Source organism: Takifugu rubripes, chromosome 1 (assembly GCF_901000725.2).
Source record: "Takifugu rubripes chromosome 1, fTakRub1.2, whole genome shotgun sequence".
NCBI classification, from domain to species: Eukaryota; Metazoa; Chordata; class Actinopteri; order Tetraodontiformes; family Tetraodontidae; genus Takifugu; species Takifugu rubripes.
In genome coordinates this window covers 480,971-506,154 of record NC_042285.1, presented here as the reverse complement: position 1 = coordinate 506,154, position 25,184 = coordinate 480,971, and the positions used below count along the sequence as shown (strand labels likewise).

At 47.5% G+C, this 25,184-nt stretch overlaps 1 protein-coding gene across 5 annotated transcripts; it reads left to right on the top strand.

Annotated features, from left to right (window-relative positions):
* The first annotated feature begins 399 nt into the window (after positions 1-399).
* Positions 400-24,712, top strand: mta3 (metastasis associated 1 family, member 3). Of its 5 annotated transcripts, XM_029845216.1 has the most exons (20): positions 401-711; positions 2,013-2,080; positions 3,572-3,665; positions 15,034-15,160; positions 15,247-15,310; positions 15,383-15,500; positions 16,385-16,487; positions 16,665-16,764; positions 17,394-17,582; positions 18,448-18,522; positions 18,731-18,789; positions 18,886-19,004; positions 19,135-19,292; positions 19,391-19,613; positions 20,739-20,831; positions 20,904-21,065; positions 21,163-21,194; positions 21,264-21,385; positions 22,479-22,521; positions 24,396-24,602. In XM_029845216.1, the coding sequence occupies exons 1-20, from the start codon at positions 684-686 to the stop codon at positions 24,453-24,455; spliced, it is 2,037 nt and encodes a 678-aa protein (XP_029701076.1). In that variant the 5' UTR covers positions 401-683; the 3' UTR covers positions 24,456-24,602. The 5 variants fall into 5 exon arrangements, with proteins under 5 accessions (XP_029701074.1, XP_029701076.1, XP_029701081.1 ...); XM_029845214.1 differs by lacking the exon at positions 22,479-22,521 and having other exon boundaries at positions 400-711; positions 24,396-24,712; XM_029845221.1 differs by lacking the exon at positions 24,396-24,602 and having other exon boundaries at positions 402-711; positions 22,479-22,610.
* Positions 24,713-25,184: the final 472 nt, after the last annotated feature.

Below are 25,184 nucleotides of genomic sequence, written 5' to 3'. Positions count from 1 at the left end.
TCTCCACCCAAGTCGGGGGGAGCCAAACCCATCAGTGATGTCACAGGCGCGCGCGCTCAACGCGCCACCACCGGGGAAAAAAACCAATAAAAAGATTTAATTACGTCAAGAGATGATGTGAAAGGCAGCCCGCGAGGGTCACGTGTGCCGGGGGGGGGGGGCCAATTAGAGCTTCTCATTCATCTGGATCATCTTCATCAGCGGCACCAAACGGACCGGCCGCACGTTCCCGTTCAACATGGCGCGCGTGCTCGTGACACCCGCGCACGAATGTTGAACATGGACACATCAAAGATTTCCATCATGTTTCGGAACATTCACCTGTGGGGGGGGGGGGGGGGGGGGGGGGGGGGGGGGGCACAATAAGGACTACAAGACGGCGAGCGCAGACTGGCCGTTTGCGCGTGTTCGCGTGCCCGTGTGTGCGCATGCTCGGAGACGTCAGTAGTTTTTCGGGCAGATCCGTGCGTGAGGTGACGGTATTGTAAAGGCGATAGTGGATCCTCGGAGGAGGGGGGCTCGCTCGCCACATTCACCTCCCGCCTGCGCTCGTCCGGAGGCGGCTCGCTCGCTCGCGCTCCACCGCGCGTCGGACACCTCGCCAAGTTGACTTTTACAGTTTTTAGTAATTTATTGGACCCACCGTAGTTTATGGTTGACGTTCGCACTCCGGGAGGGCAGAAATGGCGGCCAACATGTACCGGGTCGGAGGTATGTACACCAGTGTGGGGCTCTTCGGGGCACAAGCGCGGTGGGCTGCAGCGCCCGGCTGCCCCGCGGGATAGAGCCCCTCGCTGGGCTCCGGTCGTGGGGCAGGAGCGCTGCAGCTGCTCCGGGACGGGGGCTCGGGGCAGCAAGGTGATCAATTCTAAATATTTGGGATCCACAGCGGGCCAGGCCTCGTCTGTCGTGGCCACAGCGGCAGCTAGCCGCAGCTCGCTAAGCAGCTAGCTTAAAATGTAAACATTTTTTAAATGGTGGCTTTGTAGGTGGTTTGGGGGGAGCAGGGCGAGCGGGGGGCAGTTCTGAATTGCCTCTTTACCTGCAGTGTGTTGCGGTGGAGGCTGTTGAAGCGTTAGCAGGGGCAGTTGGAGGCAGCCTTTTGTATTTGCCTCCTCTGGCATGCAGCCATCGCAGCGAGTCATTATTTAGCTAATGTTAGCACGTTAGCTGCTCTCATCCACAATAGAGCCGCTTCGCTACATTCCCCAACGCTCCCGCACCCTTTAAACATCTGGACACCGAGTATCGCTGCCGTATCGCCGCAATGTCACGTTACTGTCGACTAATTAGCACATTGTTTTACATGCTAGTTAGCTTCTTAGCAGTCTGGTGGAATTCATCACGTTACAATAAACATTGATGGAGATTCGGCGTCGCTGCGTCTCGCCTCGTTCCACAGTCACCCTACACATGTATACATTAGTGCCTGGTCTATGATGGGATTTACGGGGACCTGTGCGCCTTTAATCCACTAATATAATTGGCCTTCTAATCATTGCCCACCTTTGGTCACGTGACGCGAGTAGAGATCAAAGACTGGTTGGATCGTCACAGTTCGCCTTCATTTATTGTTTGTTACGATCAAAAGTGACTTTACGTTAAAGACAAATTAGCAATGTTGGATTACTGGAACATTTAGGTGTTTATGTCGTAATTGCAGACTGTCATTACAGTGCTTATTACAGTGGTTATTACAGTGGTTATTACCAAATGAAGGGCGCCTCCACGTGTTCCAGAGGTTCCTCTTCCTCAGCACATGATGGGATGGATCTATTTTATGCTTCTTTTCAGCAGCGCAGCAGCATTTTACACTTTTGTAATAACTGTTATAATAACACACGGCAACACTCGTCTCCATAGCAACGGTAAAGTTGCGTTCACGTGGAGGAGGAGGCTGGTTCCTCACCCTGTCACCGGGTCCAGACAGGCCCAGGAAACACCCCTTAGCAGATGGAAGGTTCCAGAACCTCCCGTTGACCTTTGACCTTCTGCCATTTTCTGTGTTGCAGATTACGTGTTTTTTGAGAACTCCTCCAGTAACCCCTACCTGATCCGGCGGATAGAGGAGCTCAACAAGGTAATCGGCTAACTTCTCTGGGGGGTGTGGGGAAGGTTCTGGTTCTAGCTTCACGTCTGGGCTTCACGGGGACGTCGTGGCGCTGCTGCTTCGCTGGTCAATCACACATTCAAAAATAGTCGTTAAAAGGAATCAAATTAAGGCGTTAAACCCGCAGCACACCTGTCACATGATGGCGTGCCACAGGTAGAGGTCATTGCTCGCCGCCCAGTAAAGCCCGGTCACGCTGCTGGCGTAGCGGCGCGGTTCCGAGGGCTTCGGACCAGGGTCCCAACCAGGTGAGAATGCTACACGGAGGACGGCAGCTCGGACTGTTGAGGTCCTGCCGTGGTTCTGTTACATAAACCTCAGCTCGAACCAAGTCGGCCCAGAGACGTCCCAGCGTGGGCGGGCCGCCGCCACCACAGGGCCTGGGCGCAATAACGAGGACGTGTGGACGGCGAGCTGGCCCATGTGACGTGCACGTGCGCTACATTTGGCTTCTATCTCAGCCAGGACGTCAGCAGAAGCTTCCAGGTCAGGCTGCCACCCTGGGGGGTCTCGCCTGCTCCCCGGAGCCTCTGCACGAGGACCCCAGCCAGGACCCAGCAGGGGGTCTGACCCCCAACTGGTGGCCATGTGAAAGCTGAGCCAAGTCCACCCGCGTTACCCACGTGGACACGCAAATCTCGGCGTGAAAGCGCCGTTACTGCGGCCTCGTGGCCCCCTGCTGGTGTGTGTGTGGCGAGTTATCGATCACCTGTGGGTCATCTGTTCGAGTTCTAATGGACCCTCCCTCATTGTCTACAGGCACTGACTCGGCCTCCTCATCAAACAGGTAGCCAACAGGTCAGTGACAGGTAGCCAACAGGTCAGTGACTGGTCGGTAACAGTAGCCAACAGGTCAGTGACTGGTCGATAACAGTAGCCAACAGGTCAGTGACAGGTAGCCAACAGGTCAGTGACTGGTCGGTAACAGTAGCCAACAGGTCAGTGACTGGTCGATAACAGTAGCCATCAGGTCGGTCACGGGTAGCCAACGGGTCGGTAATGGGTAGCCAAGAGGTCGGTAACGGGTAGCTAACAGGTCAGTGACTGGTAGCCATCAGGTCGGTCACGGGTAGCCAAGAGGTCGTAACGGGTAGCTAACAGGTAGCCATCAGGTCGGTAACAGTAGCCAATGGGTCGGTAACGGGTAGCCAAGAGGTCGGTAACGGGTAGCTTACAGGTTGGTAACGGGTAGCTAACAGGTAGCCACCAGGTCGGTAACGGGTAGCTAACAGGTAGCCACCAGATCGGTAACAGAAGCCAACGGATCGGTAACAGGTCTGTAACATCTACCACCTCCAGCCCCCCCCCCCCACACACACACACACCCGTCACCTGTGGGCTCTCTTTAACTGCCCGCACACACATCAGCCACTGTAATAAAGGCGTTACACTCTGACTTCTGTTTCACACCTGTATTCTCTGCTTCCCAGTGGTGTCACACCTGTGTGTTGTCTGTTCCAGACTGCCAGTGGGAACGTGGAGGCCAAAGTGGTTTGCTTCTACAGACGGAGAGACATCTCCCACAGCCTCATCCAGCTGGCAGACAAGCACGCCAGTGAGTGTCACCCTGCTCGTTACCACGGAAACCTCACAAACCTCGTTAAAACTTGTTGTTCATTGTTTTCTGGGCTGTTTTCCAGTCAGTTCAGACCTGTGGCGTTGTTACCATCACATTAGCAATAGTAATAACTGTTCTATAACAACTGTCTATAGTAATAACTGTTCTATAACAACAGTCTATAGTAATAACTGTTCTATAGCAGTCTATAGTTAGAACTGTTCTATAACAACAGTCTATAGTAATAACTGTTCTATAACAACTGTCTATAGTAAGAACTGTTCTATAACAACTGTCTATAGTAATAACAGTTCTATAACAACTGTCTATAGTAATAACAGTTCTATAACAACTGTCTATAGTAATAACAGTTCTATAACAACTGTCTATAGTAATAACTGTTCTATGACAACAGTCTATAGTAATAACTGTTCTATGACAACAGTCTATAGTAATAACTGTTCTATAACGACAGTCTATAGTAACAACTGTTCTATAACAACAGTCTATAGTAATAACTGTTCTATAACAACTGTCTATAGTAAGAATTGTTCTATAACAGTCTATAGTAAGAACTGTTCTATAACAACAGTCTATAGTAATAACTGTTCTATAGCAGTCTATAGTAATAACTGTTCTATAACAACTGTCTATAGTAATAACTGTTCTATAACAACTGTCTATAGTAATAACTGTTCTATAACAACTGTCTATAGTAATAACAGTTCTATAACAACTGTCTGTAGTAATAACTGTTCTATGACAACAGTCTATAGTAATAACTGTTCTATGACAACAGTCTATAGTAATAACTGTTCTATGACAACAGTCTATAGTAATAACTGTTCTATAACGACAGTCTATAGTAACAACTGTTCTATAACAACAGTTTATAGTAATAACTGTTCTATAACGACAGTCTATAGTAACAACTGTTCTATAACAACAGTCTATAGTAATAACTGTTCTATAACAGTCTATAGTAAGAACTGTTCTATAATAACAGTCTATAGTAATTGTTCTATGACAACAGTCTATAGTAATAACTGTTCTATAACAGTCTATAGTAAGAACTGTTCTATAATAACAGTCTATAGTAATTGTTCTATGACAACAGTCTATAGTAATAACTGTTCTATAACAGTCTATAGTAAGAACTGTTCTATAATAACAGTCTATAGTAATTGTTCTATGACAACAGTCTATAGTAATAACTGTTCTATAACAGTCTATAGTAAGAACTGTTCTATAATAACAGTCTATAGTAATTGTTCTATGACAACAGTCTATAGTAATAACTGTTCTATAGCAGTCTATAGTAATAACTGTTCTATAACAACTGTCTATAGTAATAACTGTTCTATAACAACTGTCTATAGTAATAACTGTTCTATAACAACTGTCTATAGTAATAACAGTTCTATAACAACTGTCTGTAGTAATAACTGTTCTATGACAACAGTCTATAGTAATAACTGTTCTATGACAACAGTCTATAGTAATAACTGTTCTATGACAACAGTCTATAGTAATAACTGTTCTATAACGACAGTCTATAGTAACAACTGTTCTATAACAACAGTTTATAGTAATAACTGTTCTATAACGACAGTCTATAGTAACAACTGTTCTATAACAACAGTCTATAGTAATAACTGTTCTATAACAGTCTATAGTAAGAACTGTTCTATAATAACAGTCTATAGTAATTGTTCTATGACAACAGTCTATAGTAATAACTGTTCTATAACAGTCTATAGTAAGAACTGTTCTATAATAACAGTCTATAGTAATTGTTCTATGACAACAGTCTATAGTAATAACTGTTCTATGACTACAGTCTATAGTAAGAAGTGTTCTATGACAACTGTCTATAGTAATAACAGTTCTATAACAACTGTCTATAGTAATAACTGTTCTATAACGACAGTCTATAGTAATAACTGTTCTATGACAACTGTCTATAGTAATAACAGTTCTATAACAACTGTCTACAGTAATAACTGTTCTATAACGACAGTCTATAGTAATAACTGTTCTATGACAACTGTCTATAGTAATAACAGTTCTATAACAACTGTCTATAGTAATAACTGTTCTATAACGACAGTCTATAGTAATAACTGTTCTATGACTACAGTCTATAGTAAGAACTGTTCTATAACGACGGTCTATAACGACGGTCTATAGTAATTACTGTTCTATGACAACTGTCTATAGTAATAACTGTTCTATAATGACGGTCTATAACGACGGTCTATAGTAATAACTGTTCTATAACAACTGTCTATAGTAATAACTGTTCTATAACAACTGTCTATAGTAATAACTGTTCTATAGCAGTCTATAGTAAGAACAGTTCTATAACAACTGTCTATAGTAATAATTGTTCTATGACAACAGTCTATAGTAATAACTGTTCTATAACAACTGTCTATAGTAATAACTGTTCTATAACGACGGTCTATAAAGGTCTATAGTAATAACTGTTCTATAACAACAGTCTATAGTAATAACTGTTCTATAACAACTGTCTATAGTAATAACTGTTCTATAACAACAGTCTATAGTAATAACTGTTCTATAACAACTGTCTATAGTAATAACTGTTCTATAACAACTGTCTATAGTAATAACTGTTCTATAACAACTGTCTATAGTAATAACAGTTCTATAACAACTGTCTGTAGTAATAACTGTTCTATGACTACAGTCTATAGTAAGAACTGTTCTATGACAACTGTCTATAGTAATAACAGTTCTATAACAACTGTCTATAGTAATAACTGTTCTATAACGACAGTCTATAGTAATAACTGTTCTATGACTACAGTCTATAGTAAGAACTGTTCTATGACAACTGTCTATAGTAATAACTGTTCTATAACGACGGTCTATAACGACGGTCTATAGTAATAACTGTTCTATGACAACTGTCTATAGTAAGAACTGTTCTATAACGACGGTCTATAACGACGGTCTATAGTAATAACTGTTCTATAACAACTGTCTATAGTAATAACTGTTCTATAACAACTGTCTATAGTAATAACTGTTCTATAGCAGTCTATAGTAAGAACAGTTCTATAACAACTGTCTATAGTAATAATTGTTCTATGACAACAGTCTATAGTAATAACTGTTCTATAACAACAGTCTATAGTAATAACTGTTCTATAACGACTGTCTATAGTAGTAACTGTTTTATAACAACAGTCTATAGTAATAACTGTTCTATAACAGTCTATAGTAATAACTGTTCTATAACAACTGTCTATAGTAATAACTGTTCTATAACAACTGTCTATAGTAATAACTGTTCTATAACAACTGTCTGTAGTAATAACTGTTCTATGACTACAGTCTATAGTAATAACTGTTCTATAACAACTGTCTATAGTAATAACTGTTCTATAACAACTGTCTATAGTAATAACTGTTCTATAACGACGGTCTATAACGACGATCTATAGTAATAACTGTTCTATAACAACAGTCTATAGTAATAACTGTTCTATAACAACTGTCTGTAGTAATAACTGTTCTATAACAACTGTCTATAGTAATAACTGTTCTATAACAACAGTCTATAGTAATAACTGTTCTATAACAACTGTCTGTAGTAATAACTGTTCTATAACAACTGTCCATAGTAATAACTGTTCTATAACAACAGTCTATAGTAATAACTGTTCTATAACAACTGTCTGTAGTAATAACTGTTCTATAACAACTGTCTATAGTAATAACTGTTCTATAACGACGGTCTATAGTAATAACTGTTCTATAACGACGGTCTATAACGACGGTCTATAGTAATAACTGTTCTGACAACTGTCTATAGTAATAACTGTTCTGACAACTGTCTATAGTAACAACTGTTCTATAACAACAGTCTATAGTAATAACTGTTCTATAACAGTCTATAGTAAGAACTGTTCTATAATAACAGTCTATAGTAATTGTTCTATGACAACAGTCTATAGTAAGAACTGTTCTATAACAGTCTATAGTAAGAACTGTTCTATAATAACAGTCTATAGTAATTGTTCTATGACAACAGTCTATAGTAATAACTGTTCTATAACAGTCTATAGTAAGAACTGTTCTATAATAACAGTCTATAGTAATTGTTCTATGACAACAGTCTATAGTAATAACTGTTCTATAACAGTCTATAGTAAGAACTGTTCTATAATAACAGTCTATAGTAATTGTTCTATGACAACAGTCTATAGTAATAACTGTTCTATGACTACAGTCTATAGTAAGAAGTGTTCTATGACAACTGTCTATAGTAATAACAGTTCTATAACAACTGTCTATAGTAATAACTGTTCTATAACGACAGTCTATAGTAATAACTGTTCTATGACAACTGTCTATAGTAATAACAGTTCTATAACAACTGTCTATAGTAATAACTGTTCTATAACGACAGTCTATAGTAATAACTGTTCTATGACTACAGTCTATAGTAAGAACTGTTCTATAACGACGGTCTATAACGACGGTCTATAGTAATTACTGTTCTATGACAACTGTCTATAGTAATAACTGTTCTATAATGACGGTCTATAACGACGGTCTATAGTAATAACTGTTCTATAACAACTGTCTATAGTAATAACTGTTCTATAACAACTGTCTATAGTAATAACTGTTCTATAGCAGTCTATAGTAAGAACAGTTCTATAACAACTGTCTATAGTAATAATTGTTCTATGACAACAGTCTATAGTAATAACTGTTCTATAACAACTGTCTATAGTAATAACTGTTCTATAACGACGGTCTATAAAGGTCTATAGTAATAACTGTTCTATAACAACAGTCTATAGTAATAACTGTTCTATAACAACTGTCTATAGTAATAACTGTTCTATAACAACTGTCTATAGTAATAACAGTTCTATAACAACTGTCTGTAGTAATAACTGTTCTATGACAACAGTCTATAGTAATAACTGTTCTATAGCAGTCTATAGTAATAACTGTTCTATAACGACTGTCTATAGTAGTAACTGTTCTATAACAACAGTCTATAGTAATAACTGTTCTATAGCAGTCTATAGTAATAACTGTTCTATAGCAGTCTATAGTAAGAACTGTTCTATAACGACGGTCTATAACGACGGTCTATAGTAATTACTGTTCTATGACAACTGTCTATAGTAATAACTGTTCTATAATGACGGTCTATAACGACGGTCTATAGTAATAACTGTTCTATAACAACTGTCTATAGTAATAACTGTTCTATAACAACTGTCTATAGTAATAACTGTTCTATAGCAGTCTATAGTAAGAACAGTTCTATAACAACTGTCTATAGTAATAATTGTTCTATGACAACAGTCTATAGTAATAACTGTTCTATAACGACGGTCTATAAAGGTCTATAGTAATAACTGTTCTATAACAACAGTCTATAGTAATAACTGTTCTATAACAACTGTCTATAGTAATAACTGTTCTATAACAACTGTCTATAGTAATAACAGTTCTATAACAACTGTCTGTAGTAATAACTGTTCTATGACAACAGTCTATAGTAATAACTGTTCTATAACAACTGTCTATAGTAGTAACTGTTCTATAACAACAGTCTATAGTAATAACTGTTCTATAGCAGTCTATAGTAATAACTGTTCTATAACGACTGTCTATAGTAGTAACTGTTCTATAACAACAGTCTATAGTAATAACTGTTCTATAGCAGTCTATAGTAATAACTGTTCTATAGCAGTCTATAGTAAGAACTGTTCTATAATAACAGTCTATAGTAATTGTTCTATGACAACAGTCTATAGTAATAACTGTTCTATAACAGTCTATAGTAAGAACTGTTCTATAATAACAGTCTATAGTAATTGTTCTATGACAACAGTCTATAGTAATAACTGTTCTATGACTACAGTCTATAGTAAGAACTGTTCTATAATAACAGTCTATAGTAATTGTTCTATGACAACAGTCTATAGTAATAACTGTTCTATGACTACAGTCTATAGTAAGAACTGTTCTATGACAACTGTCTATAGTAATAACTGTTCTATAACGACGGTCTATAACGACGGTCTATAGTAATAACTGTTCTATGACAACTGTCTATAGTAAGAACTGTTCTATAACGACGGTCTATAACGACGGTCTATAGTAATAACTGTTCTATAACAACTGTCTATAGTAATAACTGTTCTATAACAACTGTCTATAGTAATAACTGTTCTATAGCAGTCTATAGTAAGAACAGTTCTATAACAACTGTCTATAGTAATAATTGTTCTATGACAACAGTCTATAGTAATAACTGTTCTATAACAACAGTCTATAGTAATAACTGTTCTATAACGACTGTCTATAGTAGTAACTGTTTTATAACAACAGTCTATAGTAATAACTGTTCTATAACAGTCTATAGTAATAACTGTTCTATAACAACTGTCTATAGTAATAACTGTTCTATAACAACTGTCTATAGTAATAACTGTTCTATAACAACTGTCTGTAGTAATAACTGTTCTATGACTACAGTCTATAGTAATAACTGTTCTATAACAACTGTCTATAGTAATAACTGTTCTATAACAACTGTCTATAGTAATAACTGTTCTATAACGACGGTCTATAACGACGATCTATAGTAATAACTGTTCTATAACAACAGTCTATAGTAATAACTGTTCTATAACAACTGTCTGTAGTAATAACTGTTCTATAACAACTGTCTATAGTAATAACTGTTCTATAACAACAGTCTATAGTAATAACTGTTCTATAACAACTGTCTGTAGTAATAACTGTTCTATAACAACTGTCTATAGTAATAACTGTTCTATAACGACGGTCTATAGTAATAACTGTTCTATAACGACGGTCTATAACGACGGTCTATAGTAATAACTGTTCTGACAACTGTCTATAGTAATAACTGTTCTGACAACTGTCTATAGTAATAACTGTTTTATAACAACAGTCTATAGTAATAACTGTTCTATAGCAGTCTATAGTAATAACTGTTCTATAACAACAGTCTATAGTAATAACTGTTCTATAGCAGTCTATAGTAATAACTGTTCTATAACAACTGTCTATAGTAATAACAGTTCTATAACAACTGTCTATAGTAATAACTGCTCTATGACAACAGTCTATAGTAATAACTGTTCTATGACAACTGTCTATAGTAATAACTGTTCTATAACAACTGTCTATAGTAATAACTGTTCTATAACAACAGTCTATAGTAATAACTGTTCTATAGCAGTCTATAGTAATAACTGTTCTATAACAACTGTCTATAGTAATAACAGTTCTATAACAACTGTCTGTAGTAATAACAGTTCTATGACAACAGTCTATAGTAATAACTGTTCTATGACAAGTCTATAGTAATAACTGTTCTATGACTACAGTCTATAGTAATAACTGTTCTATGACAACAGTCTATAGTAATAACTGTTCTGACAAGTCTATAGTAATAACTGTTCTATAACAACAGTCTATAGTAGTAACTGTTCTAAAACGACTGTCTATAGTAGTAACTGTTCTATAACAACAGTCTATAGTAATTGTTCTATGACAACAGTCTATAGTAATAACTGTTCTATGACAACTGTCTATAGTAATAACTGTTCTATTACAGTCTATAGTAATAACTGTTCTATGACTACAGTCTATAGTAATAACTGTTCTATAACTGTTTACAATAGTGTTTGATGTTTCTGCATCTTTTGATCCTGAAAGAAACCAATTGCAGCTTTGAAGTGAAGGAGGGTTTTCAGACCAGAACCAGTTCTTTTTAACTGTATCGACCTGGAGCCAGAACCAAAGACCTGGACTGGGCTGTAGGACCTGTTAGTGACCGGACTCGTTCACCTGTGGAGTTTCCTGCTACTCCAGGGATCTTTGAATGTATCTGGTCTCCTGATGGTGAAACCACTCTGTGCTTGTAGTGGTCTGAGGTGCTGATCACCTGATCTGAGGTCCGGTCTGGGCCCATTTGGGCCCTGGTACCGCCTGTTTCTGGGAGTTCTGCTGTAGTTTCCTTTCCATTGCTCTTGTCAGTGTGTTGCTGCGTCCTGTGGGAAATGGTTCCAGAACCTGCACTGGTTCTTCAGTGAGCTCATGCTTGTGCCGTACACCTGTGTGAACACCAGAACGGAACCAGTTTGGAGGTGGTTCTGTAACAGGGTCCAAACTAGCACCCGCCAGGTGCCAAATGTGGGTGTCTGTGGGTGTCAGCAGCTCGATGTCTGTACCCAGTGTGATGGTGTGTTCAGGTGCATCAGTCTGGGATCTTAGTGGGTTCTCCGTGGAACCAGTCAGGTTCCAGGCAACAGGCCCTGCTGGAACACATTAGTTCCTTGTGTTGCTCCCTCACTTTAGAACCTGAGACTAACAACCCTCCTCACAGGGGCGTTGTTATGGCGACCACACTGGTTGTTTGCTCCTCATCTTCCAGGATGGAAATGTGGTATCGCCCCAGAATCGTCCCAGTATCGCCCCAATATCGTACCAGTATCGCCCCAGTAACATCCCAGGATCGCCCTAGTATCATCCCAGAATTGCCCCAATATCGTCCCAGTATCGCCCCAGTAACATCCCAGGATCGCCCCAGTATCATCCCAGAATTGCCCCAATATCGCCTCGGTATCGTCCCAGTATCGCCCCAATATCGCCCCAGTATCGTCCCAGTATCGCCCCAATATCGTCCCAGTATCGCCCCGGTATCGTCCCAATATCGCCCCAGTATCGTCCCGGTATCGCCCCAGTATCGCCCCAGTAACATCCCAGGATTGCCCCAGTATCGCCCCAGTATCGTCCCAGTATTATCCAGTATCATCCCAGGATCGCCACAGTATCATCCCAGTATCGTCCCAGTATCGTCCCAGTATTGCCCCAGTATTGCCCCAGTATCGCCCCAGTATCATCCCAGTATTGCCCCAGTATCATCCCAGTATCATCCCAGTATCGTCCCAGCATCATCCCAGTATTGCCTCAGTATCGCCCCAGTATCATCCCAGTATTGCCCCAGTATTATCCCAGTATCATCCCAGGATCGCCCCAGTATCATCCCAGTATTGCCCCAGTATCATCCCAGTATTGCCCCAGTATCATCCCAGTATCGCCCCAATATCGTCCCAGTATCGCCCCAGTAACATCCCAGTATTGCCCCAGTATCGCCCCAGTATCATCCCAGTATTGCCCCAGTATCGCCCCAGTATCATCCCAGTATCATCCCAGTATTGCCCCAGTATCATCCCAGTATCGCCGCAGTATCATCCCAGTATCGCCGCAGTATCATCCCAGTATCGCCCCAGTATTGCCCCAGTATCGTCCCAGTATTGCCCCAGTATCATCCCAGTATCGTCCCAGTATCATCCCAGTATTGCCCCAGTATTGCCCCAGTATCGTCCCAGTATCACCCCAGTATAATCCCAGTATCGTCGCAGTATCGCCCCAGTATCGTCCCAGTATCGCCCCAGTAACATCCCAGTATCGTCCCAGTATCGCCCCAGTATCGTCCCAGTATCACCCCAGTATCGCCCCAGTATCGTCCCTGTATCACCCCAGTATTGCCCCAATATCGCCCCAGTAACATCCCAGTATCATCCCAGTATCACCCCAGTATCATCCCAGTATTGCCCCAGTATCGCCCCAGTATCATCCCAGTATCGCCCCAGTATCATCCCATTATTGCCCCAGTATCGTCCCAGTATCATCCCAGTATTGCCCCAGTATCGCCCCAGTAACATCCCAGTATCATCCCAGTAGCCATACTGGGAGCACACATGGGAGCAGCTGTTATATGTGCTGGGAATGAAATATGTTTCTCTTGAGCCGCCTCAGAGTCCACTGGGACCAGTTAAGATGTTCTGTTGGTTCTGTGGCTCCACCCAGTCGGGCTCATCGTTACTCTTCTCATCATCATCATCATCATCATCATCCCTCCACCCTCCGACATCATCAGGGTGTCTGTGTCCTTCATTCTATTTGTCCCACCATCTGTGGTGATGCAGACATGTCTGTCCTCGCTCCGTCCTCAGTGTCTCTGTCAGTGGTGAGTCCATGTCTGTCCTCGCTCCGTCCTCAGTTTCTCTGTCAGTCGTGAGTCCATGTTTGTCCTCGCTCCGTCCTCAGTTTCTCTGTCAGTCGTGAGTCCATGTTTGTCCTCGCTCCGTCCTCAGTGTCTCTGTCAGTGGTGTGTCCATGTTTGTCCTCGCTCCGTCCTCAGTTTCTCTGTCAGTCGTGAGTCCATGTTTGTCCTCGCTCCGTCCTTAGTGTCTCTGTCAGTGGTGAGTCCATGTCTGTCCTCGCTCCGTCCTCAGTTTCTCTGTCAGTGGTGAGTCCATGTTTGTCCTCGCTCCGTCCTCAGTGTCTCTGTCAGTGGTGAGTCCATGTTTGTCCTCGCTCCGTCCTCAGTTTCTCTGTCAGTCGTGAGTCCATGTTTGTCCTCGCTCCGTCCTCAGTGTCTCTGTCAGTGGTGAGTCCATGTTTGTCCTCGCTCCGTCCTCAGTGTCTCTGTCAGTGGTGAGTCCATGTCTGTCCTCGCTCCGTCCTCAGTGTCTCTGTCAGTGGTGAGTTCATGTTTGTCCTCGCTCCGTCCTCAGTGTCTCTGTCAGTGGTGAGTCCATGTTTGTCCTCGCTCCGTCCTCAGTGTCTCTGTCAGTGGTGAGTCCATGTTTGTCCTCGCTCCGTCCTCAGTGTCTCTGTCAGTCGTGAGTCCATGTTTGTCCTCGCTCCGTCCTCAGTGTCTCTGTCAGTCGTGAGTCCATGTTTGTCCTCGCTCCGTCCTCAGTGTCTCTGTCAGTGGTGAGTCCATGTTTGTCCTCGCTCCGTCCTCAGTGTCTCTGTCAGTGGTGAGTCCATGTCTGTCCTCGCTCCGTCCTCAGTTTCTCTGTCAGTGGTGAGTCCATGACTTCACCTGTATGTCCAGGTTGAGACGTTTGGGGGCAGTGGGACAGAGGACGCCCAGGTGTGATAAGTTCTGTACGTTGTGTTGTGATTTTTCTGGCCGTGCACGGCTGAAACGTGCACGGCTGAAACGTGCACGGCTGAAACGTGCACAGGTGAAGCACAGGCAGCAGAGCTGAGGGCAGGTGGAAGCAGGTGAATCTCTGCTCTTTGATGCTTTCATGTCTTCCATCTAAGAGGAGCTCTTTCACTCCCTTACTGATCCTCCAATAGTATAAAATGTAGATTTACTAATTAAATTAATATTAAAGGAGTTTGACATTTAGGCAGACGGTGTTTTGTTGTCCCGCTGTGATCAGAGAAACACCTGTGGACTTTTCCACCTGAGTGGAACACGTAAATGTCCCTCTGGGTTATGGAGGCTTTTATCTCCTGTCGTGTGCAGAGGAGCTGGAGGAGGAGAAGGAAACTCCCACCGAGATCGAGCTGACGGAGAAACAGAAGCACCAGCTCCGCCACCGAGAGCTCTTCCTGTCGCGCCAGTATGAGAGTCTACCTGCCACACACATCAGGTAGCACCTCAGCACCACGGGCCCCCGGGCATCCCGCCGGGAAGCAGCGCAGCTCACTTCCTGTCTCCTCCCTCTCCTCCCCACAGGGGGAAGTGCAGCGTCGCCTTACTGAACGAGACCGAGTCCGTTCTGTCGTACCTGGACAAAGACGTGAGACCCCCAAGCCTGAATTCACCTGGAGGGACAGGTGGGACAGGTGTGACGCTCTGTTGTCCTCTACAGGACACGTTCTTCTACTCGCTGGTCTACGACCCGACCCAGAAGACCCTCCTAGCAGACAAAGGGGAGATCAGAGTGGGGCCCCGGTTCCAGGCCGACGTTCCTGAAATGCTACAAGAAGGTCAGTTACAGCTGTGTGTGTGTGTGTGTGTGTGTGAGAGTGAGTGTGAGAGTGTGTGAGAGAGTGTGTGTGAGAGTGTGTGTGTGAGAGTGTGTGTGTGTGTGTGTGAGAGTGTGTGTGAGAGAGTGTGTGAGAGCGTGTGTGTGTGCGTGTGTGTGTGTGTGTGTGTGTGAGTGTGTGTGTGAGTGTGTGTGTGAGAGAGTGTGTGTGTGAGAGAGAGTGTGTGTGAGAGTGTGTGTGTGTGTGTGTGTGTGTGTGTGTGTGTGAGTGATCATTCCTGGGAACACGTCTGGTCTCTAATCATGTGAATGATGAGCTTTTTGTCTGGAGCTAAATTAAATTTTGGTGTTAAACAGCATGATTGACACTCCTTGTTTATAAGTTTCCACACTTGACAGGAGCGATTAATTAGATGGTTACACACACACACACACACACACACACCTCCCTTTGATGGACATGTGCGAACTTTATACTCTAGAAAAGTTTATGTGGGGGGGGGATTCTTTCCTGCCTCTATGAACAAGGTTCCTTCATCTGTGTCCTAACGCCCGGTCCTAACGCCCGGTCCTAACGCCCGGTTCTAACGCCCGGTTCTAACGCCCGGTCCTAACGCCCGGTTCTAACGGAGGGTCCTAAGGCCCGGTTCTAACGGAGGGTCCTAAGGCCCGGTCCTAACGCCCGGTTCTAACGCCCGGTCCTAACGCCCGGTCCTAACGCCCGGTCCTAACGCCCGGTTCTAACGCCCGGTCCTAACGCCCGGTCCTAACGCCCGGTTCTAACGCCCGGTCCTAACGCCCGGTCCTAACGCCCGGTTCTAACGCCCGGTCCTAACGCCCGGTTCTAACGCCCGGTCCTAACGCCCGGTTCTAACGGTTCTGCAGGTGAGCCAGACGACAGGGACCAGACCAAGTTGGAAGAGAAGCTGTGGGATCCAGAATGTCCTCTCACCAACAAACAGATTGACCAGTTCCTCGTGGTTGCACGGTGAGATCTTCCCCTCAGCACCTCTGATGATACCAGACAGGGTTTAACCTGGTTAGGGTGAGGGTGAGGGTTTAACCTGGTTAGGGTGAGGGTGAGGGTTTAACCTGGTTAGGGTTTAACCAGCTGGTTTAAGAAGCTGCTCGTGTTCACCTGGTCATCTGTGACTTGTGCTGTCAGGGCGGTCGGGACGTTTGCTCGGGCGTTGGACTGCAGCAGCTCAGTGAGACAGCCGAGCTTACACATGAGCGCAGCTGCTGCCTCCAGGGACATCACACTGGTGAGACACACACACACACGCTCACACACACCCACACGCTCACACACACTCACACACACACACCCACACGCTCACACACACACGCTCACACACACCCACACACACACGCTCACACTCACACACACACACACACACACCCACCTTCACACACACCCACCCTCACACACACACCCACCCACCCACCCACACACACTCACAATCACACTCACTCCCACCCACCCACCCACACACCCACACACACCCACACACACACACACACACACCCACCCACCCACACACTCACACCCACACACACACACTCACACACACACACTCACACACACACCCACACTCACACACACACACACCCACACTCACACCCACCCTCACACACACACCCACCCACCCACACACACACACTCACACACACACACCCACACACTCACACCCACACACACACACTCACACACACACCCACACCCACACTCACACACACACCCACACACTCACACCCACACACACACACTCACACACACACCCACACCCACACTCACACACACACACACACACTCACACTCACACCCACCCCCCCCACCCCCCCCCCCCCCTGACGCTGCTGCAGCCACATGTTCCGCTGTTCTCCCCTCCAGTTCCACGCCATGGACACTCTCCATCGTCTGAATTACGACCTGTCCAGTGCTCTGAGCGTGCTGGTCCCAGCAGGAGGTCCTGTGCTCTGCAGGGATGAGATGGAGGAGTGGAGCGCCTCTGAAGCCGCCATGTTCGAGGAGGCGCTGGAGAAATATGGGAAAGACTTCAACGACATCCGACAGGACTTTGTAAGTGTGGCTCAAATGAAAGCTGCTCTACGTTGAGCTTTAAAGCTCCACATCTGGAGCCAGAAGAACCTTCTGGCTCCACATCTGGACCTGGAAGAACCTTCTCAGGATCCTGGCTGAAGGCATCTCCACCTCTGAAGCTCGTTTGTTGCAGCTCCTCTTTGTGTTGGAGAACAACGATAGAACATTGTCCCCCCTCAGCCGACTGTTCCCCTATCTCCTGCCCCGTGGAGGCAGGTGCTTCCTATCTCCTGCCCCGTGGAGGCAGGTGCTTCGTATCTCCTGCCCCGTGGAGGCAGGTGCTTCGTATCTCCTGCCCCGTGGAGGCAGGTGCTTCCTATCTCCTGCCCCGTGGAGGCAGGTGCTTCGTATCTCCTGCCCCGTGGAGGCAGGTGCTTCCTATCTCCTGCCCCGTGGAGGCAGGTGCTTCCTATCTCCTGCCCCGTGGAGGCAGGTGCTTCCTATCTCCTGCCCCGTGGAGGCAGGTGCTTCCTATCTCCTGCCCCGTGGAGGCAGGTGCTTCGTATCTCCTGCCCCGTGGAGGCAGGTGCTTCGTATCTCCTGCCCCGTGGAGGCAGGTGGAGGCAGGTGCTTCGTATCTCCTGCCCCGTGGAGGCAGGTGCTTCGTATCTCCTGCCCCGTGGAGGCAGGTGCTTCCTATCTCCTGCCCCGTGGAGGCAGGTGCTTCCTATCTCCTGCCCCGTCGGTGCCTCAGACCCGTCGGTGCCTCAGACCTGGTGGCCAGGATCTGGTTCCTCATCAATATGCGTGCAGACGTTTGCAGCCTTTGGCAGGAAGGGGAGATATTAATATCATTAATTTTCTGTCTGTGCCCCCCCCCCCCCCCCCCACCACTGTGTTGAAGCTGCCCTGGAAGTCCTTGACCAGCATCATAGAGTACTACTACATGTGGAAGACCACAGACAGATACGTGCAGCAGGTGAGCCTCCTTCCCTTCTCTGGTTCCACCTCACCTTCGGTTCAGGCTAGTGAACCCTGGACGGGGGTCACGGCTCCTGTCCCAGTCGGAGAGGCGGAGCCACAGCAGATCCCCGCGCTCTGAATCCATCCGTGCACGAACATGCGCACGTGTGACTTTGCTGTGCCCGTCGGCAGGAGGCTGATCTGTGCTTCTGTGTTTCCTCCAGAAGCGGCTGAAGGCGGCCGAGGCCGAGAGCAAACTGAAGCAGGTTTACATCCCCACATAGTGAGTGAGGACGGCCGTCCTTTAGGGACCTTTACACCTGTCTAGAAGCTCTGCCGCTGCCCCCCCCAGGTCTTAATCTTCTCCTCTACCTGGCAGCAACAAGCCCAACCCAAACCAGATCTCAGTGACCAACGGGAAGATGGCCACGGTGAACGGAGCAGGTCCCGGGGCGTACCATGCTGCGGGCGGGGGGAGGGCCTGTGAGAGCTGCTACAGTGAGTTCTGTTGGCCGAGCCGTGTGTGTGCGTGTGCGTGTGTGGGTGTGTGTGGGTGTGTGTGTGTGCGTCTCACCCCGGCTCCTGTCTCACCCCGGCCCCTCTCTCCTGTCTCCTGCCCCCCCCACAGCCATGCAGTCGGCCCAGTGGTACTCCTGGGGTCCCCCCAACATGCAGTGTCGCCTGTGTGTCTCCTGCTGGATGTACTGGAAGAAGTACGGGGGCCTGAAGATGCCCAGCAGGGCCGAGGGCACGGAGGAGAGGACCTCCCCCAGCCCGGCCAGCAGTGTAAGCTCAGGCAGGGAGGAGGTGGCTCAGCACCTCCTGCTCATGTTCTCCTCCTCAGCTCTTTAAGCTCCTCCCCCGTGTCTCCTCTTCCTCACCAGGAGCCTCGTGCACGGAGCCACGTGCCCCGCCAGTCCAATCACATGATGCCGATGCGGAACAGCGGCAGCCCCAAGTCCTCCATGAAGACCAAGCAAGCCTTCCTGCTGAAGGTCTCCCGCCTCACCAAGATGGCCCGGCACATGTGCCGTGACATCATCAAGCTGCGACGGGCTGCGCGCCGGCCCTTTGTCCCCGTTAATTGCGGGGCCGTGAAGGCAGAGTGTAAGAGCGCTTTCAATTTCTCCTAGCTTCTGCCACACGGACACACACACACACACACAGAGACAGGAAACACACACATCTTGTCATCATCTTCCTCACCTGGACTGCCCCACCATCAGACCACCCCCATCTCGGCCCCCCCCCATCTCTGCTTTTATTGTTACTGTTATATTATTATTATTATTTTGTTTTTGTATTCTCCCACCCGTTTCCAATAAAGACTGCCTGTCCTCATCACTATGAGTTTGATCATCTTTTCATTTGTTTTTCTTTTGAATTCTTCCTTTTCTGTGTTTCTTGGATCCAAACGTCACATTTAGGGGGTTCGATCCCGACGTTTGCTCAGATAACGTCACTTTCAGGACAGAACCGGGCCCGAACCGGGCCCGTCACCATCTCCACCTCTTGGTTCTCTTTCTTTTCTTTTCTTTTTGCGTCCACATCTTTCACGCCGTGCGTTTCCTCCCGCGTGCACGTGACCTGTGTCTTGGTTGCTGATGAGATTTGAACTCATGACACTGGACGTGAAGGTCGTGCAGCTGCTCTTGGCCTCTGTGCTGCTGCTCTGTAGACCGGACCTTCACAGGAGGGCCCCTCGGAGGGTCCCTGTGATCTGCTCCCCTCATGCAATATTCATGCCAACATCCTGTGGTCCGCCCCCCCCAGAGCCGCCTCCTCATCCTCTTCCAGCTGCTGCGATGTTCTCATCTTCTGCCCTTTTGGCTCTTTCCATCACGTGTGAATGTGAGCGTCGACCTCCAATAAAGTCACACCTGAAAGCATCTCTGCGTCCTTGTGCTTCATGTGTCCGTGTTCTCTGTCATCAAGTCCACCTCACGCAGGAGACGGCCCGGCCCCCCCGCCCCCCAGCATGGACCCCCCCAGCGCCTCCTCTCATCCTACCTTCATGTCTCAGTGTGTAGCTACGGTGTTTTTAACCTGTGTGCATGCAAGCATGGACTCACATGTGTATGTGCACGTTGGAGAGCCCTCGACTGTGGAAGTAAGTGCACGTGTGCGCGCTGCTGCCTTGGCTGATGGTTGGAGATCAGCAGGTCTGAGCTGGACTCTTCCTCAGCAGGATCGTCACTGCACTCATTCTTTAAATGTGTGTGTTTGCTCTAGACATGTTGAGGGTGTCGGAGGGTCAGGGGGCCCGTCTGCCCAAGCCCCGAGCCGCCCAGAGGAGCACCCTGACCAGTGTGGTGCAGTTCTTAGGTAACTCCTCCTGGAGACCCCCGACCTTCCGTGGAGTCAGGTGATGCAGCTCAGGTGTGCCGTCTCTTCCAGAGTCGCGTCCCGCCGCTCACAGCACCCGCTCGCACCGCACCCCCGGCCTGCAGACGCCGCCCCCGCGACGCCTGCTCTCCTCCCTCCCGCACGGCCCCCACGGCATGCTGGGAAAACGCAGCTTCCACCACCACAGCAGGAACGAGCCAGAGAGGCGTTCAGGTGCGCTCGCAAGCACGTTTACTCAAAATGTTTCTGGGAGTGGTGGCCCCCCGGAGAGCAGATCCCCTCACGAGTCCTTCACCTTTTGCTCTTGCAGAGAATCCAGGGACGGCGTCCGGAGCCCTGCTGGTACGGAATTCTCCTCCTCGGGCCTCAGCACTTCGGTTTCATGTGTCGACACCTTCTGTCCTTTCCCAGTATAACGGACGCAGCAGCAGCAGCAGCGGAAGCACTCGAGGGGGGGTGATGATCCGCAAGAGACGCCCCAACTGGATCGATGCTCCCGACGACAGCTTCTTCCTCGTCACCCGGGAGACCAGGTAAGCAAAGGTGACCCTTTCCTGACCTCTCATAATAGACTGTGTGTGATGAGAGAAAGAAAGTGACGCTTCTGTTTGACCCACACTGACATCATACAGCTGTACACATGCGCACGCACGTGCACGCACACACACACACAGCAGAATTCATGAGGAGTAATTCAGGGCTGTAAAGACTGGAGGAAACGACACGTCTCTATTTCACCGTTGTTGCAACGTGCACGACTTTAACATTTGACGTGGCCTCCTTGTTGACCACGCCCCCTTTAGAACATCCCATAACCTTCTGCTCAATGAGGAGTTTTCAGATGAAGATTCAGGCTTTTTGTAGGAACACTGAGCTCCATGTTTTCTGCAGCATCTTCTCGCTGCCGAGGCCGGTTGTGACGATGCACCTAAACGGCCTTTACCAGCAGTGAACCTGGTTAACCAGCAGTGACCAGTGGTGACTAGTCTTGTCTTGTTGCAGCTGGACGTGCCGTCTGTGCTGTGCACGGATGTGAGCGTGAGCTGTTTCTGGTGCTAACGGTGAGCACAGGTGAAGGACTTTAGCGGAGGAGACACTGACGCTGTTTAACATACACACGTTAGCGGCTAACGGTTCTGAATAGCTTCATATTTATTTATCTCACACGCGGCGCAGTCTCGTGCGTGGCGGGGCGCCCGCGTGCACATAATGGGTCGATGTTTGCATGTGAGAGAGAAAGATGTTCTTCCATTAAAGCCGTGTCTAAATGAGCCATGGCGTACGGCCCTCACAGCCGCCCTCCGTCCGCGGGGGCTAAAATTAGAGCTGCTAACTGGTGCAAATGGACCAGCGTGGAGCCAGGCACCGCTGGGGCTAGACTGGAAATATCATTAGCACATTAAGCACGGCTGCACCCCCATGGATCACTCACCCTGCACCGACATCACGACAGCTGTATGTTTGTCTGTAGAGAAAGTGCCTTGCATCCTGCTCCGGTTGCTTCATTAAACACTCAGCTTCTCTCATTAATGCTGCTTTGATTAGAGGACAGTGATAGAACTGCTGGGAGAGGCTGCGACTAATGAGAAACTATCATTTTCTCTCCTCTCACTTTCTTTCCCTCAGACAAGATCATGGAGTAGAGGCGAGGCAGAGCCATGAAGAAATCGTAAATTAACACTTTTCATAACTGTGTACTTAAACCTGGTTTGTAATCACCTTATATTCACTGGAACCATTAAAAAGCCTGCAAAGCATTAAAAAAAAGAAGAAAAGCATTCTTGGGCTCCTCATTCTGTTTCAGTCGGAGAAAATTGTTTTCTCCTTGGTTTAAATGTAGAAAAAAGTCCCATTTTATGTGATTAAAGCGAGAAAAAGGGAGGTGAAAAAGGCGATACCCAGAATGCAACAGGGCAGCTTGAACTGTTTGTGTGTGGATTCACATGTTTGCTCTTCTCCTCCTGCAGCCAGCTGAGCAGACAAACTCTCGTGTTCTTCTCCACTTTATCCGCCGCTCGTGCGTCCCGGTGTAGCGATCAGCGCCATGGCCGCGGTGCTGCACGTGCACTCTGCACACACGTGCCCGAACGTGACGAATAGAGTCATCACGAGCGTTCGACTGCTCCTTTTATCACCAGCCGGCGTCTCGGAGGAAACAGACGTGTTTGGTGGTTCAAAGAGAGCAAGAGGAGTAACGATCCTGGTCACACGTGCACACGCCTCCGTGGAGCGCGCTTCTTTAGCCCCGGTAACGGAGCCGACCCCGGTAAAGGGAGCCGACCCCGGTAAAGGGAGCCGACCCGGTAAAGGGAGCCGACCCCGGTAAAGGAGCCGACCCCGGTAAAGGAGCCGACCCCGGTAAAGGGAGCCGACCCCGGTAAAGGGAGCCGACCCCGGTAAAGGAGCCGACCCCGGTAAAGGGAGCCAACCCGGTAAAGGGAGCCGACCCCTGTAAAGGAGCCGACCCCTGTAAAGGAGCCGACCCCTGTAAAGGGAGCCGACCCCGGTAAAGGGAGCCGACCCCGGTAAAGGGAGCCGACCCCTATAAAGGGAGCCGACCCCGGTAACGGGAGCCGACCCCGGTAAAGGGAGCCGACCCCGGTAAAGGGAGCCGACCCCGGTAAAAGAGCCGACCCCTATAAAGGGAGCCGACCCCGGTAACGGGAGCCGACCCCGGTAACGGGAGCCGACCCCGGTAAAGGGAGCCGACCCCGGTAAAGGGAGCCGACCCCGGTAAAGGAGCCGACCCCGGTAAAGGAGCCGACCCCGGTAAAAGAGCCGACCCCAGTAAAGGAGCCGACCCCGGTAAAGGGAGCCGACCCCGGTAAAAGAGCCGACCCCGGTAAAGGGAGCCGACCCCGGTAAAGGAGCCGACCCCGGTAAAAGAGCCGACCCCGGTAACGGGAGCCGACCCCGGTAAAGGAGCCGACCCCGGTAAAAGAGCCGACCCCGGTAACGGGAGCCGACCCCGGTAAAGGAGCCGACCCCGGTAAAGGAGCCGACCCCTGTAAAGGAGCCGACCCCGGTAAAGGAGCCGACCCCGGTAAAAGAGCCGACCCGGTAAAGGAGCCGACCCTGGTAAAGGAGCCGACCCGGTAAAGGAGCCGACCCGGTAAAGAGTCCGTAGAGACGCCTCCTCTCTGCTCGGCCGGCTGCAGCAGCTGATCATGAGGAGCCCGGAGCGCCGTCGCAGCCCCATGAATAATAAATAGTCCTGCGCAGGCCGTGTTTGGATTTGCAGCGTTCCCGTTCAGAGCTGAGGCGCCGGTGGCGACAGGACATTAATGGGATGTGCTAGCATAGCAGCTCTCCCCAGCAGACCGCGACCCTAACGAGAACAGACTCCTCCTCCTTTCACGTTCAGGCTGCGTGAACATCACCTTTGCCTCTGGCACCAATGACCTAAAAATAACCCCATCCTGCTCTAAATTAATGAGGTTGGGAGTGATTTTATCAGCCCAAACTCTGAATATTTCACGGTGTTCTTGTCCAAGACCCCTTTCACCCGAACGTCCTTCCTAATGACTTCCTGCACTCTTCCAGGAGGGCCCGGCGGATGCTGTCCCGCTCCCAGCTGAGGCACGCCTGTCGGCAGCCGTGTGAGCCCATCGCCTCCCGCAGGGTCTCCCAGGCCCAGCCGCAGGGCCTGGTCCTGGCCCCCCCACACCCCCACCCCAGCCTGAGGATGCGAGGGCCCATCGTCATCCACGACTGAGCGCAGCGTCTCCTGAACCCCTCCTCCTCTGACGGGATCTTTCCCAGCTCTGAACTGCTCGCCACCAGGACGTGATCAGGCCGAGAACACAAGAGTGGATTTTTTAACGGGACTTTGTGTGACCTCTTGTGTTGATTGTGAATTGTTGTGTAGGTTTATTGGGTTATTGGAATATTTTGGGAAGGGGTTTGACTTTGGGAAAGTGGGACTGTAGATAGTTCACATTTGTGTTGATTCTTTTTAAATTTAAACAGATGGAAAAAGTGGCAGATGTCCTGAGGCTGACATGAAAAGAAAATGCACTAAATGTCAGCCTGTTTGTTTTTAAAATATCGAATTGCACTTATGTCTCCTCCTGGAGTTTAAAGGGTTTAAAGGGCGTCGACGGATGAACAGATTCTGTCCCCAAATCATCATTTTGCTCATCTCAAATCAGGATAATGAAGGCAAAGATCAATCAAGCCAGCTCACATTAACCTAGAAACTCTCGCGTATGTCATCACAGCAGTGTAAATCTGTTCATCTCGTTTCCATGGCGACCGTATCACTCCACACCCTGCCGCAGGTACAAGCACTTCCTGTTGCAGCAGGAAGTGGGCTGAACGCCGTCGGTCTCC